Source organism: Taudactylus pleione, unplaced genomic scaffold (assembly GCF_031769625.1).
Source record: "Taudactylus pleione unplaced genomic scaffold, aTauple2 ptg000503l, whole genome shotgun sequence".
In the NCBI taxonomy this organism is placed as follows: domain Eukaryota; kingdom Metazoa; phylum Chordata; class Amphibia; order Anura; family Myobatrachidae; genus Taudactylus; species Taudactylus pleione.
Window position 1 is genome coordinate 892544 of NW_028284905.1, and position 20965 is coordinate 913508.

Here is a 20965-nt window from a genome sequence, read left to right on the forward strand (position 1 = left end):
TCAGAGCTGGTTTTTGTTGATAATATTTGTGTAATAATTCTTTACGCTTTACCGCTCTGTATTTTGTTGTCTTGCTCCATGACTAGTCAGCAGGACTCGCACTTTGTACGCAAAACACGCTGCTGACAAATTATGCAACGCTCTGCTAAGCAATCGTTAGGCTTAATTTAATTTTAAGTAGCTTATAATTACAGTGGACGTGCACTTGTTTAATGTAAGCTTGTCATTCTCCTATAACTGCACTGAATGAATTGATTATATTGAATGCATTGGCTTAATTGGCTTTTGCATTTTTAAAATAAACTTTCTTAAATCATGGTTCTGAGCTTCTTCCCAAAGCCGGCAATATCGTCGTTCTCCTTTCATTTGCCAAGTACTGGAGTAAAAAACCTAACAATACTTGTCAGCACTTAACCCTGCCTAAAAACTGCGTGTGTCTAGCACAGCGAAGTATGAGGAATTCATTAAAATTTTACTCAAAAGATTCTAAACTTGTAGGCCATGTCATTGCTTCCTCATTGCTGGAGGACTTGCAGGCCACGTCATGGTTTCCTCATTGCTGGGGCTTGCAGGCTACGTCATGGCTTCGTCATTGCTGGAGGACTTGCAAGCCACGTCATTGCTTCCTCATTGCTGGAGGACTTGCAGGCCACGTCATGGCTTCCTCATTGCTGGGGGCTTGCAGGCTACGTCATGGCTTCCTCATTGCTGGAGGACTTGCAGGCCACGTCATGGCTTCCTCATTGCTGGAGGACTTGCAGGCCACGTCAGGGCTTCCTCATTGCTGGGACGTTGCAGGCTACGTCGTGGCTTCCTCATTGCTGAAGGACTTGCAGGCCACGTCATGGCTTCCTCATAGCTGATGGACTTGCAGGCCATGTCATAGCTTCCACATTGCTGAAGGACTTGCAGGCCATGTCATAGCTTCCACATTGCTGGAGGGCTTGTAGGCCATGCCATTGCTTCCACATTGCTGGAGCACTTGCAGGCCTAGTCATTGCTTCCACATTGCTGGAGCACTTGCAGGCCTAGTCATTGCTTCCACATTGCTGGAGCACTTGCAGGCCAAGTCATTGCTTCCACATTGCTGGAGCACTTGCAGGCCAAGTCATAGCTTCCACATTGCTGAAGGACTTGTAGGCCACATCATTGCTTCCTCATTGCTGGAGGACTTGCAGGCCAAGTCATTGCTTCCACATTGCTTCAGGGCTTGTAGGCCATGTCATTGCTTCCACATTGCTGGAGGGCTTGTAGGCCAAGTCATTGCTTCCACATTGCTGGAGGGCTTGCAGGCCAAGTCATAGCTTCCACATTGCTGAAGGACTTGTAGGCCACATCATTGCTTCCTCATTGCTGGAGGACTTGCAAGCCACGTCATTGCTTCCTCATTGCTGGAGGACTTGCAGGCCAAGTCATTGCTTCCACATTGCTGGAGGACTTGCAGGCCATGTCATAGCTTCCACATTGCTGGAGGACTTGCAGGCCATGTCATAGCTTCCACATTGCTGGAGGACTTGCAGGCTACGTCATGGCTTCCACATTGCTGGAGGACTTGCAGGCCACGTCATGGCTTCCTCATTGCTGGAGGACTTGCAGGCCACGTCAGGACTTCCTCATTGCTGGGACGTTGCAGGCTACGTCGTGGCTTCCTCATTGCTGAAGGACTTGCAGGCCACGTCATGGCTTCCTCATAGCTGGTGGACTTGCAGGCCATGTCATAGCTTCCACATTGCTGAAGGACTTGCAGGCCATGTCATAGCTTCCACATTGCTGGAGGGCTTGTAGGCCATGCCATTGCTTCCACATTGCTGGAGCACTTGCAGGCCTAGTCATTGCTTCCACATTGCTGGAGCACTTGCAGGCCAAGTCATTGCTTCCACATTGCTGGAGCACTTGCAGGCCAAGTCATTGCTTCCACATTGCTGGAGGGCTTGTAGGCCATGTCATTGCTTCCACATTGCTGGAGAACTTGCAGGCCAAGTCATTGCTTCCACATTGCTTCAGGGCTTGTAGGCCATGTCATTGCTTCCACATTGCTGGAGGGCTTGTAGGCCATGTCATTGCTTCCACATTGCTGGAGGGCTTGTAGGCCAAGTCATAGCTTCCACATTGCTGAAGGACTTGTAGGCCACATCATTGCTTCCTCATTGCTGGAGGACTTGCAGGCCATGTCATTGCTTCCACATTGCTTCAGGGCTTGTAGGCCATGTCATTGCTTCCACATTGCTGGAGGGCTTGTAGGCCAAGTCATTGCTTCCACATTGCTGGAGGGCTTGCAGGCCAAGTCATAGCTTCCACATTGCTGAAGGACTTGTAGGCCACATCATTGCTTCCTCATTGCTGGAGGACTTGCAAGCCACGTCATTGCTTCCTCATTGCTGGAGGACTTGCAGGCCAAGTCATTGCTTCCACATTGCTGGAGGACTTGCAGGCCATGTCATAGCTTCCACATTGCTGGAGGACTTGCAGGCCATGTCATAGCTTCCACATTGCTGGAGGACTTGCAGGCTACGTCATAGCTTCCACATTGCTGGAGGACTTGCAGGCCAAGTCATAGCTTCCACATTGCTGGAGGACTTGCAGGCTACGTCATAGCTTCCACATTGCTGGAGGACTTGCAGGCCAAGTCATAGCTTCCACATTGCTGGAGGACTTGCAGAAATGAGGAAGCTGTGACGTGGCCTGCAAGCTTTAAATATTTTGATCAAATGATTTACTAATTCCTCATACTTCATTCACTGTACTAGATACACGCGGTTTTGCAGTAAGGATAAGTGCTGACAAGTATTCATGCTGTACAGCTGGTATTATAGGTATGTAGTCACTATGTCGACATTGTGAATGTCAGCAATACATGTTAGGGCAATACTGTAGAAATGCTTTGGTGGCATGCACAATGCCGACATGATGGCCTTGTTGACATTCTTATGTCCAACTTTCTGATTGGCGACTTATTATACCACACCGGGTACTATGTATAAATGAAGCCCTAGCATTTTCCTTTATCACTAAGTACTGAGGTGCCTGTTGTATACACCTTCCTTTCCTGCATATCTTCCCGCTGGCGCTGGTAAGGGAGGACCACAGGCAATAATACAGGAGCAAGTTTATCAAAAACATGAGAACGCCTGTAGCACCTGACCGGTATTACATACGTGCTTTCCTTCCTTCCTGTTTCTCCAGCAAGTGTTAGACCGAGTGAGTCGAGTGACACAAGGGGACTTGGTCATGTCCATGGATCAGCTGCTGACGAAACCTCGCCTCGGCACCTGTAACAAATTTTATATGCAAGTGTTTCCGTTGCCCAACAGTAAGTCGCTGTGCATTGCTCTATCTCCACCATTCCCTGCAATGTTGTTGTCCTAGCTTAGATCTAAATTGCAGTATATAAATAAAGCTGTCCAGCTTTTATACTATATAATACATTTTTATGATATAAATAACTTCTCTACCTAAAAAATAATAAATACCTCTAAACTGAAGTAGCATTTCTGGCTGCTAACACTTGTGCTGCCCTCGGTCTATTTCATTTCTTTTTTCATTCATTTTTATTTTGTTTTTTTTCAAAACAGACGAATCTAAAACACTGATGTTCTTTGAGGGATGCCCGCAACATCTGGGTTGCACAATTAAGCTACGCGGAGCCTCCGAATACGAGTTGGCGCGTGTCAAGGAGATAATTATCTTCATGGTTTATGCAGCGTACCATTCCCAGTTGGAGATCTCCTTTCTCATGGATGAGTTTGCTATGCCTCCAACTCTACCTAAAAGTAGCTCTTTCCGGTCCCTCATTGAAGGCTACGAGGCAGAGGGCAGCCAGAGGGACCTCTTCAATGGTGAGGAAAGCAGCATCATCAACTGGGAATCCGACCGATCCTCCGAGAGGCTGCACGCCACATCCGATTCCCAGTCCTCCGAGGACGCTGACTTGGCAGAGCAACATTCCAGCTCTGAGGAAGCCGGAGAACTGGACAGTAAAGGCTGTGAAACGTCTTCCTTAGCACAACTGGGACCTCCCAGAGTGTTATCGACCTCGTCACTTTTGTCTTCAGTTTCTATTGAACCTGAGCTGCTAACGCAAATGTGTCACATACCCGGTATTTCGAAAGACGATAAGGGCTTGGAACTACTCGAGCAAGACGAGCCCAAAACTGAACACCGGCTTTTCAGAGACCCTCTGCAAGACGATACCGGGCTGTACGTAACGGAGGAGGTCACGTCGACAGATGACCGGCTCAAAGTCCTCTCTGTAGCATTCAAGCAGGAGCTGAAAGATGTCATTTTATGCATTTCTCCCATTATTCTCTTCAAGGAACCCTTTTTGTTAACCGACAAGGGCATGAGGTGCCCCAGCAGGGAGTACTTTCCCGAGCAGGTGTACATGTCCCCGTTACTCAACAAGGAGGTGAAAGAAATGGAGAGCCGGAGGAAAAAGCAGCTCCTACGAGAGCTCTCCAGCTTACATGGGATGAACGGAAGTGTACCGGGAAGAGCTATGGAGGTGCTGCCGTCTCACGAGCTGCTAAGCACCAAAATTGCCGAGCACTTGGGAGAAAGCCAGAACCTAGCTAGAATTCTAGCAGATTTCCGAGCCAGGGGAGGCAGAATAAGACAGAAGGATGATGGGGACCCATTTGTGCAAACCAAGGAGATGCCAAATGGGCTTCTAAGCAAAAATGAAACCAAGTACGACTTGGAGGAAGACAAAGGGTTAAGTGAAAATGAAATGGCTTTTAACGCTAAGGTAAGTTTGCCCGGTTTTCAGTGTTGAGCTTTTTGTCAATTGACTGTTTTTTGTTTTTTTAAACATTTAAAACTTTTTTAATTTAAACTTTATGGAGGAGCTTTTATTTTACTAAGTACATCTTATAAAAGTTACCATGCTTTCATAATGATTGTTAAAGAGAACTCCACCCAAAGCTTCTGATGCAGCGAGTCCTTCGAGTCCTCTACGGTTCAGCCGTGCCGCCCTCTCTGTAGCTAAGAGCTTGTCCAAGTGCAGATGTGTCCGCATGCACTTGTCCTTAAATCGCACCCAATAGCCCCATTGATCGATCCACGGTCCTTCCTACTTAGCCGCGCAAACACACTAATCCGAAGTACTTAGTGCACGGTTTTTGACTTAAGACCCAAGAATGAGGAAAAAGTAGCACAATGAAGGAAAAAGTAGCAAGACAAGGTGGAGCAAAAGTACACAAGTCAGGTCCGAAAAGAGTGACCCTCGCCATGCGTCGTCATGCTTTGTGTTTGGCTTAATAACCATTCCTTTACAACCGATAACCGAGTCCACTCATTGTAAACTATGCGGCAAGATCGAGGAAAAAGTGGCAAAATGAATGATAAAGAAAGCAGCGCTGTAATCGTGCCAGGAGTCTCTCGCTACATGGCGCAAAAGAAATAGATGTATGAGGTCACATCTGTATGTTAGTGTGTTGACGCCTATCCACTGGGCCCTTCCAATTTGCATCAACCACGCTGACTATAGGAGCACAGAGAAGAGCAGTGTTGAATTGCTAGATGTGTCGGGGGACATTAGGCCGCTGTTAAGTGATGTATTTGTGTTTAACACACTAATGCAGTGATTCCAAACTTTCTTGATTCATGGCGCCCTAGAGCAGGCCTGGCCAACCTGTGGCTCTCCAGCTGTTGTGAAACTACAAGTCCCAGCATGCCCTGCTACAGTTTTGCTATTAGGGAATGCTAAAACTGTTGCAAGGCATGCTGGGACTTGTAGTTTCACAGCAGCTGGAGAGCCACAGGTTGGCCAGGCCTGCCCTAGAGTATCAGCATTTTTTTCCCACGGCACGTCGTACGCAAATGTCAGGTCTCTGCATTACAACTCATGTGCAGATGCGAAGAATTGAGTCATAGGGAACTTGCCCAGATCTGTCTTTTATACATATTGAGGGGTATTCAATTAGGGGGCGAAAAGTCCGTGCTGGACTATTCGCTCCACGTCGGAGCTTTTCCTGGGATAAAGTATCGGGCGCGCGCCGGCTTTATCCGCCTATTCGATTAAAAATTAGCGAAAACGGAACCTGGCGAATTGGGAGGAACGATAAAAAACAGGAATTTTCAGGAATTAATTGTAGGACCTCCCTAAAGCTGTCCAGACATGGGGGATCACTATGGGTACCCCCGTTTTTGGCTGCAAAAGAAAGTCGGGGTTTTAAATAGCCGCGGCAGGTGTTTTTTTTTCCCCGACATTGAAGAAGTGATGCAGAAGAGCACTTAGGTTTTTTTTTCCGTTTTTTTTAAGTGGTCCCATAAAATTTGGGGTACATGAAAATGAGAGTAAGCATTTTTTTTTAAGTCCCCAGAATGACTTTTCAAAATTCTGCAAAAATGCACCTGCCGCTAGCACCTGCATTCTAAAAAACACCTGCCGCATACATAGGGACCCCCCTGAGGCTATTCTGCTAATTTAATAATTTTTTCAAACACTTTTTTTTTTTTAAACCCCAAAATTAAAGTAATTTTTTTGGGGTGTCCCGATTATTATTTTTTTTTGACACAGTTCCTTTTTAAATGACATTAACAGGGGTGCCGGCTATATTTTTTAAGCCTGCACCCCAATTCTGCACTTTTTTCGCCATGTAAAACATGGTGAAAACTTATCCCTGTTTTTTTTTCAAAGACTTTTCAGACCTGCGAAAAGTCTTTGAAATTGAATACGGGGATAATTGAAACAGGCGAAAATGACTCATCGGCGATAATTTATCGCCCATTCCGACTTTTCGCAGCCTAATTGAATACCCCCCTTAGCCTCAAAATGCTACTCTGCTAGCGCCAGGCGTCTTTTATTTTCTTTGCTACAAAATGCGTCTAATTCGCAATGCGATGCAACTAGGATGCGCTAGCAGACTGAGCTGATTAATGTGATATGCGACGCTTGTACTGTATATCTTGCGTAAGACGGAGTCTGTACATGAAGCACATCGGGGCATGAAATGAAAAAAACTGCAGCCGCTACGTTGTAGCACAGCGTATACGGATTAGAGGACTCGCAGTGCATTGCGACTTAGAATTTTTTTTGACAAAATAAGACGCCCGGCCCTGGCAGAGTCTCCTGGGACCTGGCGCGCTGAGAGGGGCTTCTTAGCGCGACTGCAGCAAAGCTGTATAAGGACACATCTGTATATCTTGCGCCTAGTTTGGGCCTGGTGCACCTGCTGACACTAATGGTGACGCTTGCGGCAGTAAAATCAATCGCTTGCAGATGCACAAACATCGCCCTCATTAGCCCTACGGACTCTGGCGTTAGCGTAAGGCGGTATATCAACCGAGGAGGTTCTCCGCAGCTACAGCACTTTGCCAGCGACTTAGAATCAGCCCCTAAACATCACTCAGAAATAATTTTTTGCTGTGGGTGAGGGTATATATTTTGTCAGTTGCCGTAATGATGCAATAACCGCCCTCTGCCCCCGGCATTGCCGCCTGCACAGCTCTCACTGTAAGTCTTCCTGCTCCATAAACTGTACATGTATATACAGCACGCAGCAGTGTAATACTTCACCAGTGATTTGCAAAGAAATGTGCAGATAGGAATTAAAAGTAACAATGACATAATAATTACTTAATTTCCCCTTTATATACATTAAATTTTTTAAAAAATTTGCTTAATTATTTTTGATGAGTGGCGTAATGCATAGGCGTATTTATAATGGTTTCAGGGTGTACATAGTACACCCAGGGGTTAAAGTGTGCTGGAACGGGGCAGAACTGCATTCCATCACTTCTATTTGGAGACTAAATCAGTTCCGCGTCTTCCAGCCCACCTTGCCAGGCCAGTCAGCGTGGCGCCGCAGGGAGGCTCCATTTCCTGTGCGCCTATGGAGATTTTGTTACCAGTGGGCACCCGGCTCCCTCCTCACAGCGCCAGCGGCAGCTGGAACTCACTCTTGAGCTCCAGCTTCCGGCTCCGCTCCCCCCACGGGCACTATGGGAGAGACGTCATGAAGTCTCTCCCATAGTTCCGTTTTTTTTGCTCAAAGTGGCACTATAGCAGGGGGCATAACTTCTGGGGGCATTACTACAAGGCATTAATATTGGGGGCACAACTATTGAGGGCACTGCATAAGGGGCACTACCACTGTGGGCACTGCATAAGGGGCACTATTGTATTGTATTTATTGTTGTCATCAGCAAAACAAGTTTGACAGACGAAATTACATTGCACTTTTTTAAAACAGTGAATAGCAATCCATGGTAAAGGTTATCACAAACAATTTCACAAAAATAATAAAATTAAAATTAACTAAAGAGATACAATCATAGCATTCAACATGCGCACAGCAGATGGAAGAAAACTAACCCTCAAGCGACTCGTACGTGCCCGAAGTACTCTAAACCGCTTTAAAGATGGGAGCTTATCAAAAAATTCACTACCACTGTGGGCACTGTATAAGGGGCACTATCACTACTGGGGCCACTGCATAAGGGGCACAACTACTGGGGCCACTGCATAAGGGGCACTACCACTACTGGGGCCACTGCATAAGGGGCACTACCACTACTGGGGCCACTGCATAAGGGGCACTACCACTACTGGGGGGCACTGCATAAGGGGCACTACCACTACTGGGGGGCACTGCATAAGGGCACCACTACAATGAGCATTAGATTTGTATATGGGGCACTACTACTGTGAGCATTGTGTATTAGGGGCACTGCTGTGTGTCATACATGAATAAAGGGACACTACTATGTGGTGTAATGTGAATCGAGGTGAATGAAGATTGTGCTGCTGTGCGGTGTAATTTGAATTGGGAAAACTAGTGTGTGACCACGCCCCTTTTGAGAGCACGCGCCTGCAGCGTGCGCTACCCCTTTTTTTAAAAAATCACTGAGGGGAGGGGGGTAGTCACTGCTCAGAGTAGGGGAACCACTGCACACGGGCCCCCTCAGGCGATAGTATGCCCCTGGTGTAACTTCTCCATACTGAAATGTAAGACCTTGGGGGGTATTCATGAAAGCTTGGAGAGAGATAGAATTGTGAGAGATAAAGCACACACCAATCTGCTCCTAACTGTCATTTTTCAAACACAGCCTGTAACTTGACAGTTAGGAGCTGATTGGTTGGTACTTTATCTCTCACAATTTGATCTCTCTAAAAGCTTTCATGACTAACCCCCTTGGGTACTTACTCTATAGATCTAATCAAATGATCAATGCATTGTTCCTGGAATCAGTGGCATCACAAGGGGGCTGCGGGCCGAGGGGTGACACCAAAGTGCCGACTCCTCATCCGCGACAGGAGCCGGATGCTGCATTGTAGCGTTACGTGCAGCACTCGGCTCCTGACACAGTGAGGGAGCCGGCACTGCGCACAGACTGGTTCCCAGGGGGCAGTCCGCATATCCGGGACCCCCGGAGTGACTATAACAGGGGTTCGGGCCACAAGGTTATGCCCCGTACCCGCAAGGCCACGCCCCTTCTTTGCCGCGTGCACTACAATCCTATGCGTACCAAGTGTCACCACGGGGAGGGGCGGCACTGCCCGGGATACATCTGATTTCAGCGTTTCATGCTCTCTTCTCAGATCGATTGCCTTAGTACTCTGAACCACCAGAGGTTGTGTGTCCTATTCAGCAGCTCCAGTGCTCAGTCATGCAATGCTCCCAGCTCCTGTGTTAGTCCATGGTAAGTACAGTCTTGTTTCATTTGATGTGGTCTGTCTGTCTTTCCATCTTTCTCCTTTCTTTTTATCCTGGAATAATTCGTGTGAGTTCTCCTTCCTGGTTACACCCACTGTAAGCCCCCACGGACGGGTCCATCCACCTTGCGTTTTATTGTATCGTTTTGTACATAGTCCTCTTATGCATTGATGCACAATTGTATGTATAGTCCCTGTACAGCTCTACGGACATCTTGTGGTGCCATAGAAAATAATGTGTAACAATATTTCCTACTTGGTGAACCATTTGGTCAGCGCTAGGAGTGTGAGCAGAGCCTGTGCAGTACAAATGGCCAAAGGGGGTCATTCAGACCCACTCGCGAGCGGCAGTCCGCTCGCAAGTGGGTCGAGGGTCCCCACTGCACACGACGGAGGGAGCTCCGTCGTGCGCATGCGCGAGTCCCGGCGAGCGAAGGACTTTCCATCGCTCCGGGTCTCGCACCAAATGGGGCGTGCTGTCGATGTTGAATGACAGCACGCCCCCTTTGGTGGGCGTGCCGGGGGCGTGATGTCAGTGGGAGTGATTGTGGCTCTGATAGAGCCAAAATCACTCCAGGGCTTGTGGTTGAGAAACCCGACCACAGGGTTTCACTCGCAAGTCCGATGGTCGCGATGGTCTTGTGGGTGGTGACCCACAGCTATACGAGCGTCCAGGAGGACGCTCCATATTAATGGAGGAGGGCCCTGATTCAGAGCGAGCGCTCTGGTCAGAGCGTCCTGCTCTGAATCAGGGCCAAAGTCAGTGTATTACAATGAGTGATAGACAAGCAGGGGAGACTGGTGGACAGAAGCACAGTCTGTAACAATGTATCTCCTCAGTCATGGATAGAACCTCCTCGTATAACTTCCTTATGGCAGTTAGCACCGCACGATGCTGAGTCACTTTGTGTCTAGTCACACGTTTCCTAAACCTCATTGTTACACCTCTGGCTGGTAAACTCTTGTGTTCTCCATGTTCTGCAATGTTACCGTTGTGCAAATGCTATAATGCTACATGTGCATATACAGCATTGCGGGATGCATTGGTGCTTAATAAACCTATAATAAACATTAATGGAAAATGTGTCGGCGGAGATGCTGTTGTGTGTGGTGCATAAACTAATGACGTAGTGAAATATCATGATGATGGATATAGTGATTGGATATGTGTTGTATATGTATACATACATTCTCATTGGGATATAGGTTACACATGCCTGCTAATGGGCTATGCCATAAACATTCATGTTTTCTTTTATACAGGATTGTTACAATGGAGTTTTATGGCAAAAATGACCTGACGCTGGGTCTATTTCTGGAGAGATACTGCTTCCGGTGAGCTGTCTTGTGTCATTTAAAATAATTAATGATTTATGGGGTCCTATTCTGGCAGAATAGTTGGTTTCAGTTGTGGTGATTTTTGTTACAATTATAAAGAGTGTAATAAACATTTTCAGTCTTACAGAGGGGATTTACCCCCCCATTAAGAGTAGCAGAGATGTGAGGTTGCTCCAGTGATGCTGCCTAAAAATCCATCCGTCCTTTTTTTTTTTTTTTTTTTTGGTAGAAAGTAATGACACAGCTAAAAGTATAGTCTGCTTATAAGCATTAAAGGGAAAAGCGGATTTTTGGTTCTTACCGTTATATTTACAGTATTTGTTTGAATCCATCTGAGTGGCACTGCTATCAAGGGGTTGTAGAGGATTTCCCCCTTAATCTATAGCCCAATGGTTTCACCCTAGTGACACTTACAAATCTTCAAGGAACATAAGGGGCCCACTCACACTCGGTAACAATCATACAAAAAAAGAGACAGTTAACAGGTGAGCATAAGGTTGGGCCGCAGCGTCCCCAACATGGATCCGGAGGATTGGATTTAATGGTGAGTACCAAAAATCCTCTTTTCCCCTTCATTCAATCTGGGGGACACTGCAGCCATGGGGGATGTCCTATAGCTGTCTCTTCTGGGCAGGGTATGTTCAGGCCTAGCTGTGCGTTGCACCAGTAGTCCAAAAGAAACATCTTGTGGACTAAGAGACCCTTCTGTTCATTTCATAAACTTTTTCTCAGAGGAAGGTGCCTTTCTCTGGCAGAAACGTGTGTCTGCTCAGGAGATCCTACCAGCGTCTCACTCCACAGAATGTTAGAATTATGAAACTCTGGAAACCTGATTTCCGGAATGTCCAAAGCAATTCCCGACAGATGGCGACCCTAAGTCAAACGGCAAAAGTGACACAGAGGATGTCAGCAGTAGTAATGACCAGGAGGAGTACTAATGCTTAGTAATATGTCGGCAGAAATAACACACACCCATTTATAACCCGTAAATAGGAGCAATGCACAGTAATAGACCACTGTTAAAGCCCAGTAATATTCCAGGAGTAGACATAATGTGCTGTAATGTGGCATCCGTTCCTTCCATGCTCATTAAATTGCCAACTGTACAGATAATGACTATTTATAATGCAGCACTAGCAGTAATGCCCATAGTGTCATCACTAGCTGTTTTGTTAGCCACATATGTTAGTAATTATGAATTCTATTTCAGCTGTGTTAGTGCCCAGTTATCTGCAATACCCAGTACTTTGCCACCACCAGTGTTGCTGTCGGTACTTACCCTGCTTCTATCTTGCCAGGCAGTACTGCGGTCCTTACGGTGCCCAGTCTCACCTAATGTGGTAATGGCGGGAGCGCTGCCAATCCTAGTCGCCTGCTATCAGTGGCCAGTTACAAGCTGCATTTGTTACATGAAATTAGTGTTACTTAAGCCCCACTACTACAGGATGTCATCATGGCCTCCCATGCTGTCCCAGACCTTCTGGTGTCTTTGAAGACACCTTGCCCTCCCTATGCTCATCACTGGCCTCGCTCATGCCCTGCGGCACAGTGGAAGCATAGACAGGTTGCCAGTTGGGCAGCAGTTCTGTAGAGGCTAATGGCTGTAATCTCCAGCACAGTATTACAGAGTACTGGGAGTGACGTTAGTTTGGGGCACAGGCCTGCACAGATGTTGGGATAAGCATACTTGGCGGCCTTTCTCAGGCAGTCAGTGGTAACGTCATAATCCGGGTACACGCCGTAGGACGACTGGGTGATGGTGCAGTGGTATTACTGGATGCAGTCTGCTACAATGGCAGCAAGGTAGCTGTAAACTCTAAGGAACAAATGTGGGAACATAAAGGAATAAAGTAAAAACTCACTGACTTTCTATTTCTCTCGCTGAGAGGCCCCAGATACCTTAGACTGACTGATGCAAAGATTTAACCAACCTCAGACGTAACTTCTTTTTAATCTGACCTTTAAAGTCACTTTTCCTCAGCAGCAGTGTGACAACGGGTATCCGGATGAAAGATAGACAGTACATAGATAGACAGTAAATAGGTCGACACCAGATGGTCGACAGTTAAAAGGTGGACAGGGTCAAAATGTGGACACCACACAAATGGCCAACACATTGTTGTTCATGATTTTTAGGATGCGGGTTAGGGTTTGGCATTTGTTGGAGTGTTAGGATTAGGCTGCAGAAGGGGACAATTAGGGTTACGTAACAGGTTTAGGGTTTGGCACCAGGGTGAGGATTAGGGATACATTAACAGAAAGAATTGTCATCCTGCCCCGTGTCGACCATTTGTGTGTTAACCTTTTGACCATGTTGATCACGTGACAATGTCAACCTAAATCCATGTCGACCATTTGACACTGTCAACCTATAATCTGGTGACCATCTGGTGTCGACCTATTGACTGTCTATACACTGTTAATCTTTCAATCTACACTTGTGACAACGATTTAGCTCCCATCTAGCACTGTTCATCCGGGCATCAGTGCTTAGAGATTATTTCAGCAGACTGACCGTTCCATCCATGCAGAATGAAAGGCGTCTCTTAAATGGACAGATTGGTCTGACCAGTCAGTAGTTTGCAGCCATTCATCCTACCTACAGTCTGCTCATCCTGGACGGGCCGCTGTGTAGCTGACCGGAGTTCACATAGTGTGAGACACCCAAAGAACCCAGAAATATATAGGATTATTAATGTATTAGTATAATTAAAATATATTAAGGGATAATATAGTAATAAATACACTGCATGTTTTCTAATGCAGCGATGGGCACCAGTTGGCTGCAGGGTTGCATACGTCTGATAAAGGCAAGTTGTCAGGTTACCAGGCTACCCAGAATGGAAAGGGTTAACGGCCGGAGAGTAAATGAGACGCACGCAGCAATGGTGTCAGACAATACTCTAAATTTATTAGGCATGTCAAGCATTTATATAGCTTCTTCATTGTATATCTTATCATTTTTGGGCATGCGTAAACAATTTGATTAATAGTCACGTATACATTGCACAGACAGTAACACCCATTGCAACATTGTATATTTCTCATTACCATTCCAAACAATAAGCGCCCTGGAATCCATGGTGAGAATGTGTGAACTCCTGTCTCTCCATGTCAGCATAAATTGTAACAAACCAATATACAGAATTTAGCTCTATCACGTCCCTCTGAGCCTTCATCTGCAGACCCCAGCTCTGTACTTTAGGGGTCCCGTTCTTCGTTTTATGCTTCCTCATCTGCAGCTCTCAGCACGGGGCAACAGGTGAATCTTTGTGTATCAAATAACAGATAATAAACACTTGTTTGCCTACACAACAAACTTCCCCAACACATGAGCTCCTCAGGAACCTAGATTACACCGACGGGGAGACCCTTCCTGTTCTGCGCAATGTTGATTGATCTCCTATTTTCTCCTAGTCTACGGGCCAAATGTAATAGGGTGTCAGTTTTAGTAACAGTACAAACTCGCACTTTTAAAAAGTGCGAGTTTGTACTGAAACTCACAAATTCAATAACCTGCGAACTTTTCAGCTCGAGGCTACTGCACTTGCGAGTTTAGGATTATGTAAACTGACACCTTTTAATGCGAGTAGCATAAAAAGGTGCGAGTTTTAGAGAAGCCATCACAGATCAGTGAGATCCGTGATGGCTTCTGTGTGTGTTTAAAAAAAAAAAAAACGTGCACCCCCCTCCCCAAAAGCATAACCAGCCCCGGGCTTTATAAAGCCTGTTCTGGTTCTAAAAATACAGGGGCCAAAATGCGTAGGGGGCCCCTGTATATTAAGAACCAGCACAGGGCTTTGTTGAGCTGGTCCTGGTTCTGGAAAATCAGGGGACAAAACGAGTAGGGGTCCCCTGAAAATTCCAGAACCAGCACCGAACTCTGTCTAGCGGGGGGATAATGCCACGGCTAGGGAAAACCTTTCACCGGTTTCCCCGGCCAAAGCATTATCCCTGACCGCTAGTCAGTCCAGGCCGGGGAGATCCCTGGGGAGTTGAGGACCCCCCCCAATTAAGGGGTCCCCCTCTCCAGGGCACCCCAGGCCTAGACTGATAGCCCGGGGCTATCCCCGGCACCCTAGGGCGGTGGGTGCCGGGTTGATAGTGTTAGTGTAAAGTGTAAAATTAAAGTTTCCATATTGTCTTTAGTTGTAGAACCACAAGTACCAGCAAGCCTCCCCTGTATGCTGGTATTTGGAGAACCACAAATACCAGCATGCGGGGCATTACGGGCCCGCTGGCACTTGTAGTTCCACAACTAAAGAAATACGTAAATAAACAAACATACACCGTGAAAGTATAATTTTAATAAAACATACATGCACACTCACACATACTCACCTAGTATCCGAAGTAATCCATAGAGGTGTACCTGAAAAAAAAAATCCATACTCGCCTCTCCTATGCGTAGATCACATCCACTTCTCCAAGTAGGCAATCCAGGGGTTAAAATAAAAAAACGCAAAAAACACGATCCATGCTGGACTGAGCAAAGGTATGTGTGTACACATACCTTTGCTCTGCGTAAATGACCGGGGCACACGTGTGCCCCGTCAGTGAAGGGGCCGCCAGCCAATCAGGGAGCAGCTCCCTGATTAGCTGAATGCGGGCAGCCTGTGTCTCCCATAGACTTCTATGGTGAGAAATCCCCATTGAAGTCTATGGTGGGAACCGCTACATCGTAGCCGCAAGATTAATTGAGGTTAATCTTGTGGTTACATCAATGATACAATGTTGCGGCATTATCCCCCCGCTAGACAGAGTTCGTTGCTGGTTCTGGAATTTTCAGGGGACCCCTACTCGTTTTGTCACCTGATTTTCCAGAACCAGGACCAGCTCAACAAAGTCCTGTGCTCGTTCTTAATATACAGGGGCCCCCTACGCATTTTGGCCCCTGTATTTTTAGAACCAGAACAGGCTTTATAAAGCCCAGGGCTGGTAAGGCTTTTGGGGAGGGGGTGCACGTCATTTTTTTTTTATTTAAAAACATTTTACGTAAGTACACACAGAAACATGTACATATATCATGGATATGTGCATGTTTCTGTGTTAATCTGACCTGCTCAGGATGTACTCGCTAGCCAGAAGCAGGTCTATTATTTGGGTGCTTTTGGTAATCTTTTTTTTGTGAGTCTGAAACAGACACCCTATTACATTGGGCGAGTTGATTGTTTTCAATGTGAAAACATCTGGATGCGAGTTTGAGAATGGGGAGTTTTAGTAACTCTGAAAAATGCGAGTTTTAGTGAACAGACACCCTATTACATTGGAGAGTTGTGAAAAATTGCGAGTTTAGCACCAAACTCGCAATTTACCAAAACAGACTACCTATTACATTTGGCCCTACATCTTCATTGATGGGGGCTCCCTGGTGTTTTTTTTTATATGAATTTACAGAGAGAGGTTGGAAAGCGCATTAATATTGCACCTTACTGGCTTTTGTTATAATGTGTTCTCCTTCGATCATATTTCAGTTTTCATTTGTGTTATACAGAATTGATTTCCTCACCTATTCCGCTCCTAGCGCCTGATTCAGGGTCGCACGCTAAACCGCCATGAGTGCAGTTGGCCGACGTTTTACGTACTGCGTGAGCTTCCCAGTTATTACCGCACCGAGACGCAGAACGAATGTGGACGTGTGGATTTTAGTGGGCGTACCTGGGAGGTAACAGCAGGCGTGATTAGGCAGATGCGGGCGTGTCGCTGACAGCAGCTGCGTCCAAAGCCGCTAACTGAAGAGTCCATGTTCATAGGGAGAAACTGCAGCTGCCGTAACACTGGCGCAGGTTGCGATGGTGCGTCTACATATGCACTAAGGTCCGTATTCAATTAGTTTTGCGTATGCGATAAAGTTTTGCCTGCCGGACTTTTCGCCTCCATCGCGTAAGCTTATCGGGCGCGTACCCACGATTCGCCCTATTCAATTCCAAAAGACGCGAAAACGGAGACAAGCGAAGTCAGAACAGGCAAAAAGTGGTGTCAGAATCAGGGAAATCAGCCAGGACCCCCCAAAAAGATGCAGAAGCATTGGGGATCAATGTAGTAGAGCCCGATTAGCCCTAATACAACTGTTAATGGGTGCTAGCATATTTAAAAGTCACTAAAGTGAAGTTAGAAAAAACTTAACAAACGCACCTTAAGCAAACACCTGCAATAAAAAAAACGCCTGACCCATACTTGCAGACCCCCAAAAAGTCTATTTTGCTACTTTTTGTTTTTTACCCCGACTTTGTACTTTTTCGCTCCCAAATTTAAACTACTTTTTAGGGGTGTTCCTTACTTTTGTTTAGTGATTGTTTGACACAGTTGTACTTTGGGGGGCTGTCCCAAGGGTTCTGAGTAGTTTCCCCACCTTTGTACCCCTAAATAAAAATGTTGCACTTCTTTCCTCCTGTTATTCACAGGCTAATCTTTTTCGCCTATTACATTGCATTGCGTTTCCTCGTACGCGAAAAGCAGTTTGAATTGTATACGGAGATAAGTTTCCGCCTGGCGAAAAGTCGCAAATGGCCATACTTTTTCGCGGATCTCGGCTTTTCGCTTCTAATTGAATACGGGCCTAAGATGGATTTCCACCGCGGCATTAGCACAGAGACGCGTTCGCGTGCGCCTTAGAATCGGGCCCCTAGTGCCAGTAATTGTTTCCTCCTCTCGCCTCCAGTCTTTTGTACCCACTGGAGAACCTTAAATACAATTTACGTTATCCAAAAAAGTGTCATCCGTGTCTGGTGCAAAATGATTTACTGATGTTTGTTTTTAGAAAGAAATCCCCATGACGTTCTATGTAGCTGAGCCTTATTCTGATCTTACATGTTTTCATTACAATTGCTCTGTTCCTGCAGACAGTCCTATCAGTGTCCCAGCGTGTTCTGCGACACGCCAATGGTGCACCACATCAGGCGGTTTGTCCACGGAAGTGGATGTGTGCAGATCATACTAAAGGAGCTGGACTCGCCCGTTCCCGGTTACCAACACACCATCCTCACTTACTCCTGGTGCAGGATCTGCCAACAGGTATCTGTCTATATAGGTTTTATTTATCCCTCTTGTGTATAAGCTGAGTTGAGTTACCTGCAGCACTGGTATTAAATGTGTTACTCCCATCTCATTACTTACATTGGGGGTCCATTATTCTGTTAGAATATTAGAATACACCAGTTCTTCTATTGAATGTCTTGCATTTAATATTGTTGCTCTTTTAAATCCCGCGGCCAGAACCACCGACGAGTGACGGTTTGGAAAAAACGCTGCTTCGTAAATACGCCGCTAAGGGTTGACCTAAGTACTCGCCGTTAAGGCAGATTTTTACAGGAGTTTTTACATATATTTTAATGTAAAAAAAATATTTTGTGTGCGTATATTAAATTCTATATGGAGAGGTTTTATTTTCATTATGGATTTAAAAAATGAGAAATTCATCTTTCGTTAAAATTTATAGGTTTTTAAACTAAGTATGTATTCAGTGCACTCGCGTAGCTGGTGTTATTAGGTGGGCAATTAATTGCACCTGTTTAAGAACAAATGAGGAATTGAAATGCTATTTATCCCCTTGAGAAAGTCTCATCAGGAGTAGAAGGTGGTCTCTGCTGATGGCATCTAATTATACAGCGTGCAGGGACAGCACCACAATATACAAACGGCACACATCAGTGATATTCTGTTAAACGCAGCAAGAGCTTACTGTGCTACCGCAAGGCCGGACGGGGAATTCCTATGTGGCTGCACCGAGTTCTGGGCAGACGGGACCCAGGAGCGGAAGTTGCGCTAAGCCTGATAGCAGCTGATCGATCAGCTGACTCATGGCAGATTTTACCACCTATCAGCTGAGATACAGCTACATCAGGAGGTAATTGCTGGAGAATACACCATCACGGTGTGAGATATATTCACCTCCTGTAAGTAATCGGCCGCTGGGGTCTTATAAAGGAATGGATTAAGAGAGCCCCTGTCTGACCAGACGGTTGCCGCCCAGGACAGGTATATTCCTATAAAGTGCTGTTTCTTTACTGGTGACTTTCACAGTGATACTTTCATGGCCCTAATAGACTTTCATTGCAGCAGATATTGAATGAGCCACCATTAAATTATTTTAGAGTATCTATCGCTGTGTATTGTGTATTGTATGTGTAATAAATGGTGTGCAGTTTTTAAAATTCTTGAGTGCACTGGAGATTTAATATTGTGAGTACTTGTGCTGTGTGTTTAGTATATTTAGCTATATCTAAACTGCAGAATTTAATTAGATGGCTGCAGCTAATTATCAGCGCCTGGGGGTATTGGTTGCTTATTGGGTAATTGTCGACCATTTAACCCTGTCAACCTAAATACATGTTCAGGTAGTCGACTTTCTGGTGCCGACATTCTGAATGTCTACTTTTTATTGTCCACCAATCGACCGGTGTCTCTGTTATTAATACGTTTAAAATGATGTGAGTACTGATATGTATTGACACAAGTATATAACAGAAAAACAATGTTTAAAATACAGGGTCTTGGGTACTGAAGGTCTTTTTATTAGATATTAGTGGAAATGTAGATTGTGGCACCAGAAACAAAATATTATAGATCATTGTGTCACCAATAAGGGTAATGGCAAAAATGTGAAATTTATTAGATCGGGGAGAAGTCTCTCAATCCATGAGCGTAATGTGATAGAAATGTATAAAACCAGGTGATAATCTCAATCCATGAGCGTAATGTGATAGAAATGTATAAAACCAGGTGATAATCTCAATCCATGAGCGTAATGTGATAGAAATGTATAAAACCAGGTGATAATCTCAATCCATGAGCGTAATGTGATAGAAATGTATAACACCAGGTGATAATCTCAATCCATGAGCGTAATGTGATAGAAATGTATAAAACCAGGTGATAATCTCAATCCATGAGCGTAATGTGATAGAAATGTATAACACCAGGTGATAATCTCAATCCATGAGCGTAATCTGATAGAAATGTATAAAACCAGGTGATAATCTCAATCCATGAGCGTAATGTGATAGAAATGTATAAAACCAGGTGATAATCTCAATCCATGAGCGTAATGTGATAGAAATGTATAACACCAGGTGATAATCTCAATCCATGAGCGTAATGTGATAGAAATGTATAACACCAGGTGATAATCTCAATCCATGAGCGTAATGTGATAGAAATGTATAAACCGAGGTGATAATCTCAATCCATGAGCGTAATGTGATAGAAATGTATAAAACCAGGTGATAATCTCAATCCATGAGCGTAATGTGATAGAAATGTATAACACCAGGTGATAATCTCAATCCATGAGCGTAATGTGATAGAAATGTATAAAACCAGGTGATAATCTCAATCCATGAGCGTAATGTGATAGAAATGTATAACACCAGGTGATAATCTCAATCCATGAGCGTAATCTGATAGAAATGTATAACACCAGGTGATAATCTCAATCCATGAGCGTAATGTGATAGAAATGTATAAAACCAGGTGATAATCTCAATCCATGAGCGTAATGTGATAGAAATGTATAAAACCAGGTGATAATCTCAATCCATGAGCGTAATGTGATAGAAATGTATAACACCAGGTGATAATCTCAATCCATGAGCGTAATGTGATAGAAATGTATAACACCAGGTGATAATCTCAATCCATGAGCGTAATCTGATAGAAATGTATAAAACCAGGTGATAATCTCAATCCATGAGCGTAATGTGATAGAAATGTATAAGACCAGGTGATAATCTCAATCCATGAGCGTAATGTGATAGAAATGTATAACACCAGGTGATAATCTCAATCCATGAGCGTAATGTGATAGAAATGTATAAACCGAGGTGATAATCTCAATCCATGAGCGTAATGTGATAGAAATGTATAAAACCAGGTGATAATCTCAATCCATGAGCGTAATGTGATAGAAATGTATAAAACCAGGTGATAATCTCAATCCATGAGCGTAATGTGATAGAAATGTATAAAACCAGG

General features: G+C 45.1%; 1 protein-coding gene across 2 annotated transcripts in view; it reads left to right on the plus strand.

The window, feature by feature from the left end:
• PIKFYVE (phosphoinositide kinase, FYVE-type zinc finger containing) overlaps positions 1-20965 on the plus strand; it is a 216656-nt gene that overhangs the window by 78234 nt on the left and 117457 nt on the right. For both annotated transcript variants that reach the window (XM_088450027.1, XM_088450026.1), the window contains exons 19-23: positions 3184-3310; positions 3573-4744; positions 9542-9642; positions 10919-10990; positions 17836-18007. In XM_088450027.1, the coding sequence (XP_088306153.1) occupies positions 3184-3310; positions 3573-4744; positions 9542-9642; positions 10919-10990; positions 17836-18007 (1644 nt within the window). The remainder of the gene's footprint in view (positions 1-3183; positions 3311-3572; positions 4745-9541; positions 9643-10918; positions 10991-17835; positions 18008-20965) is intronic.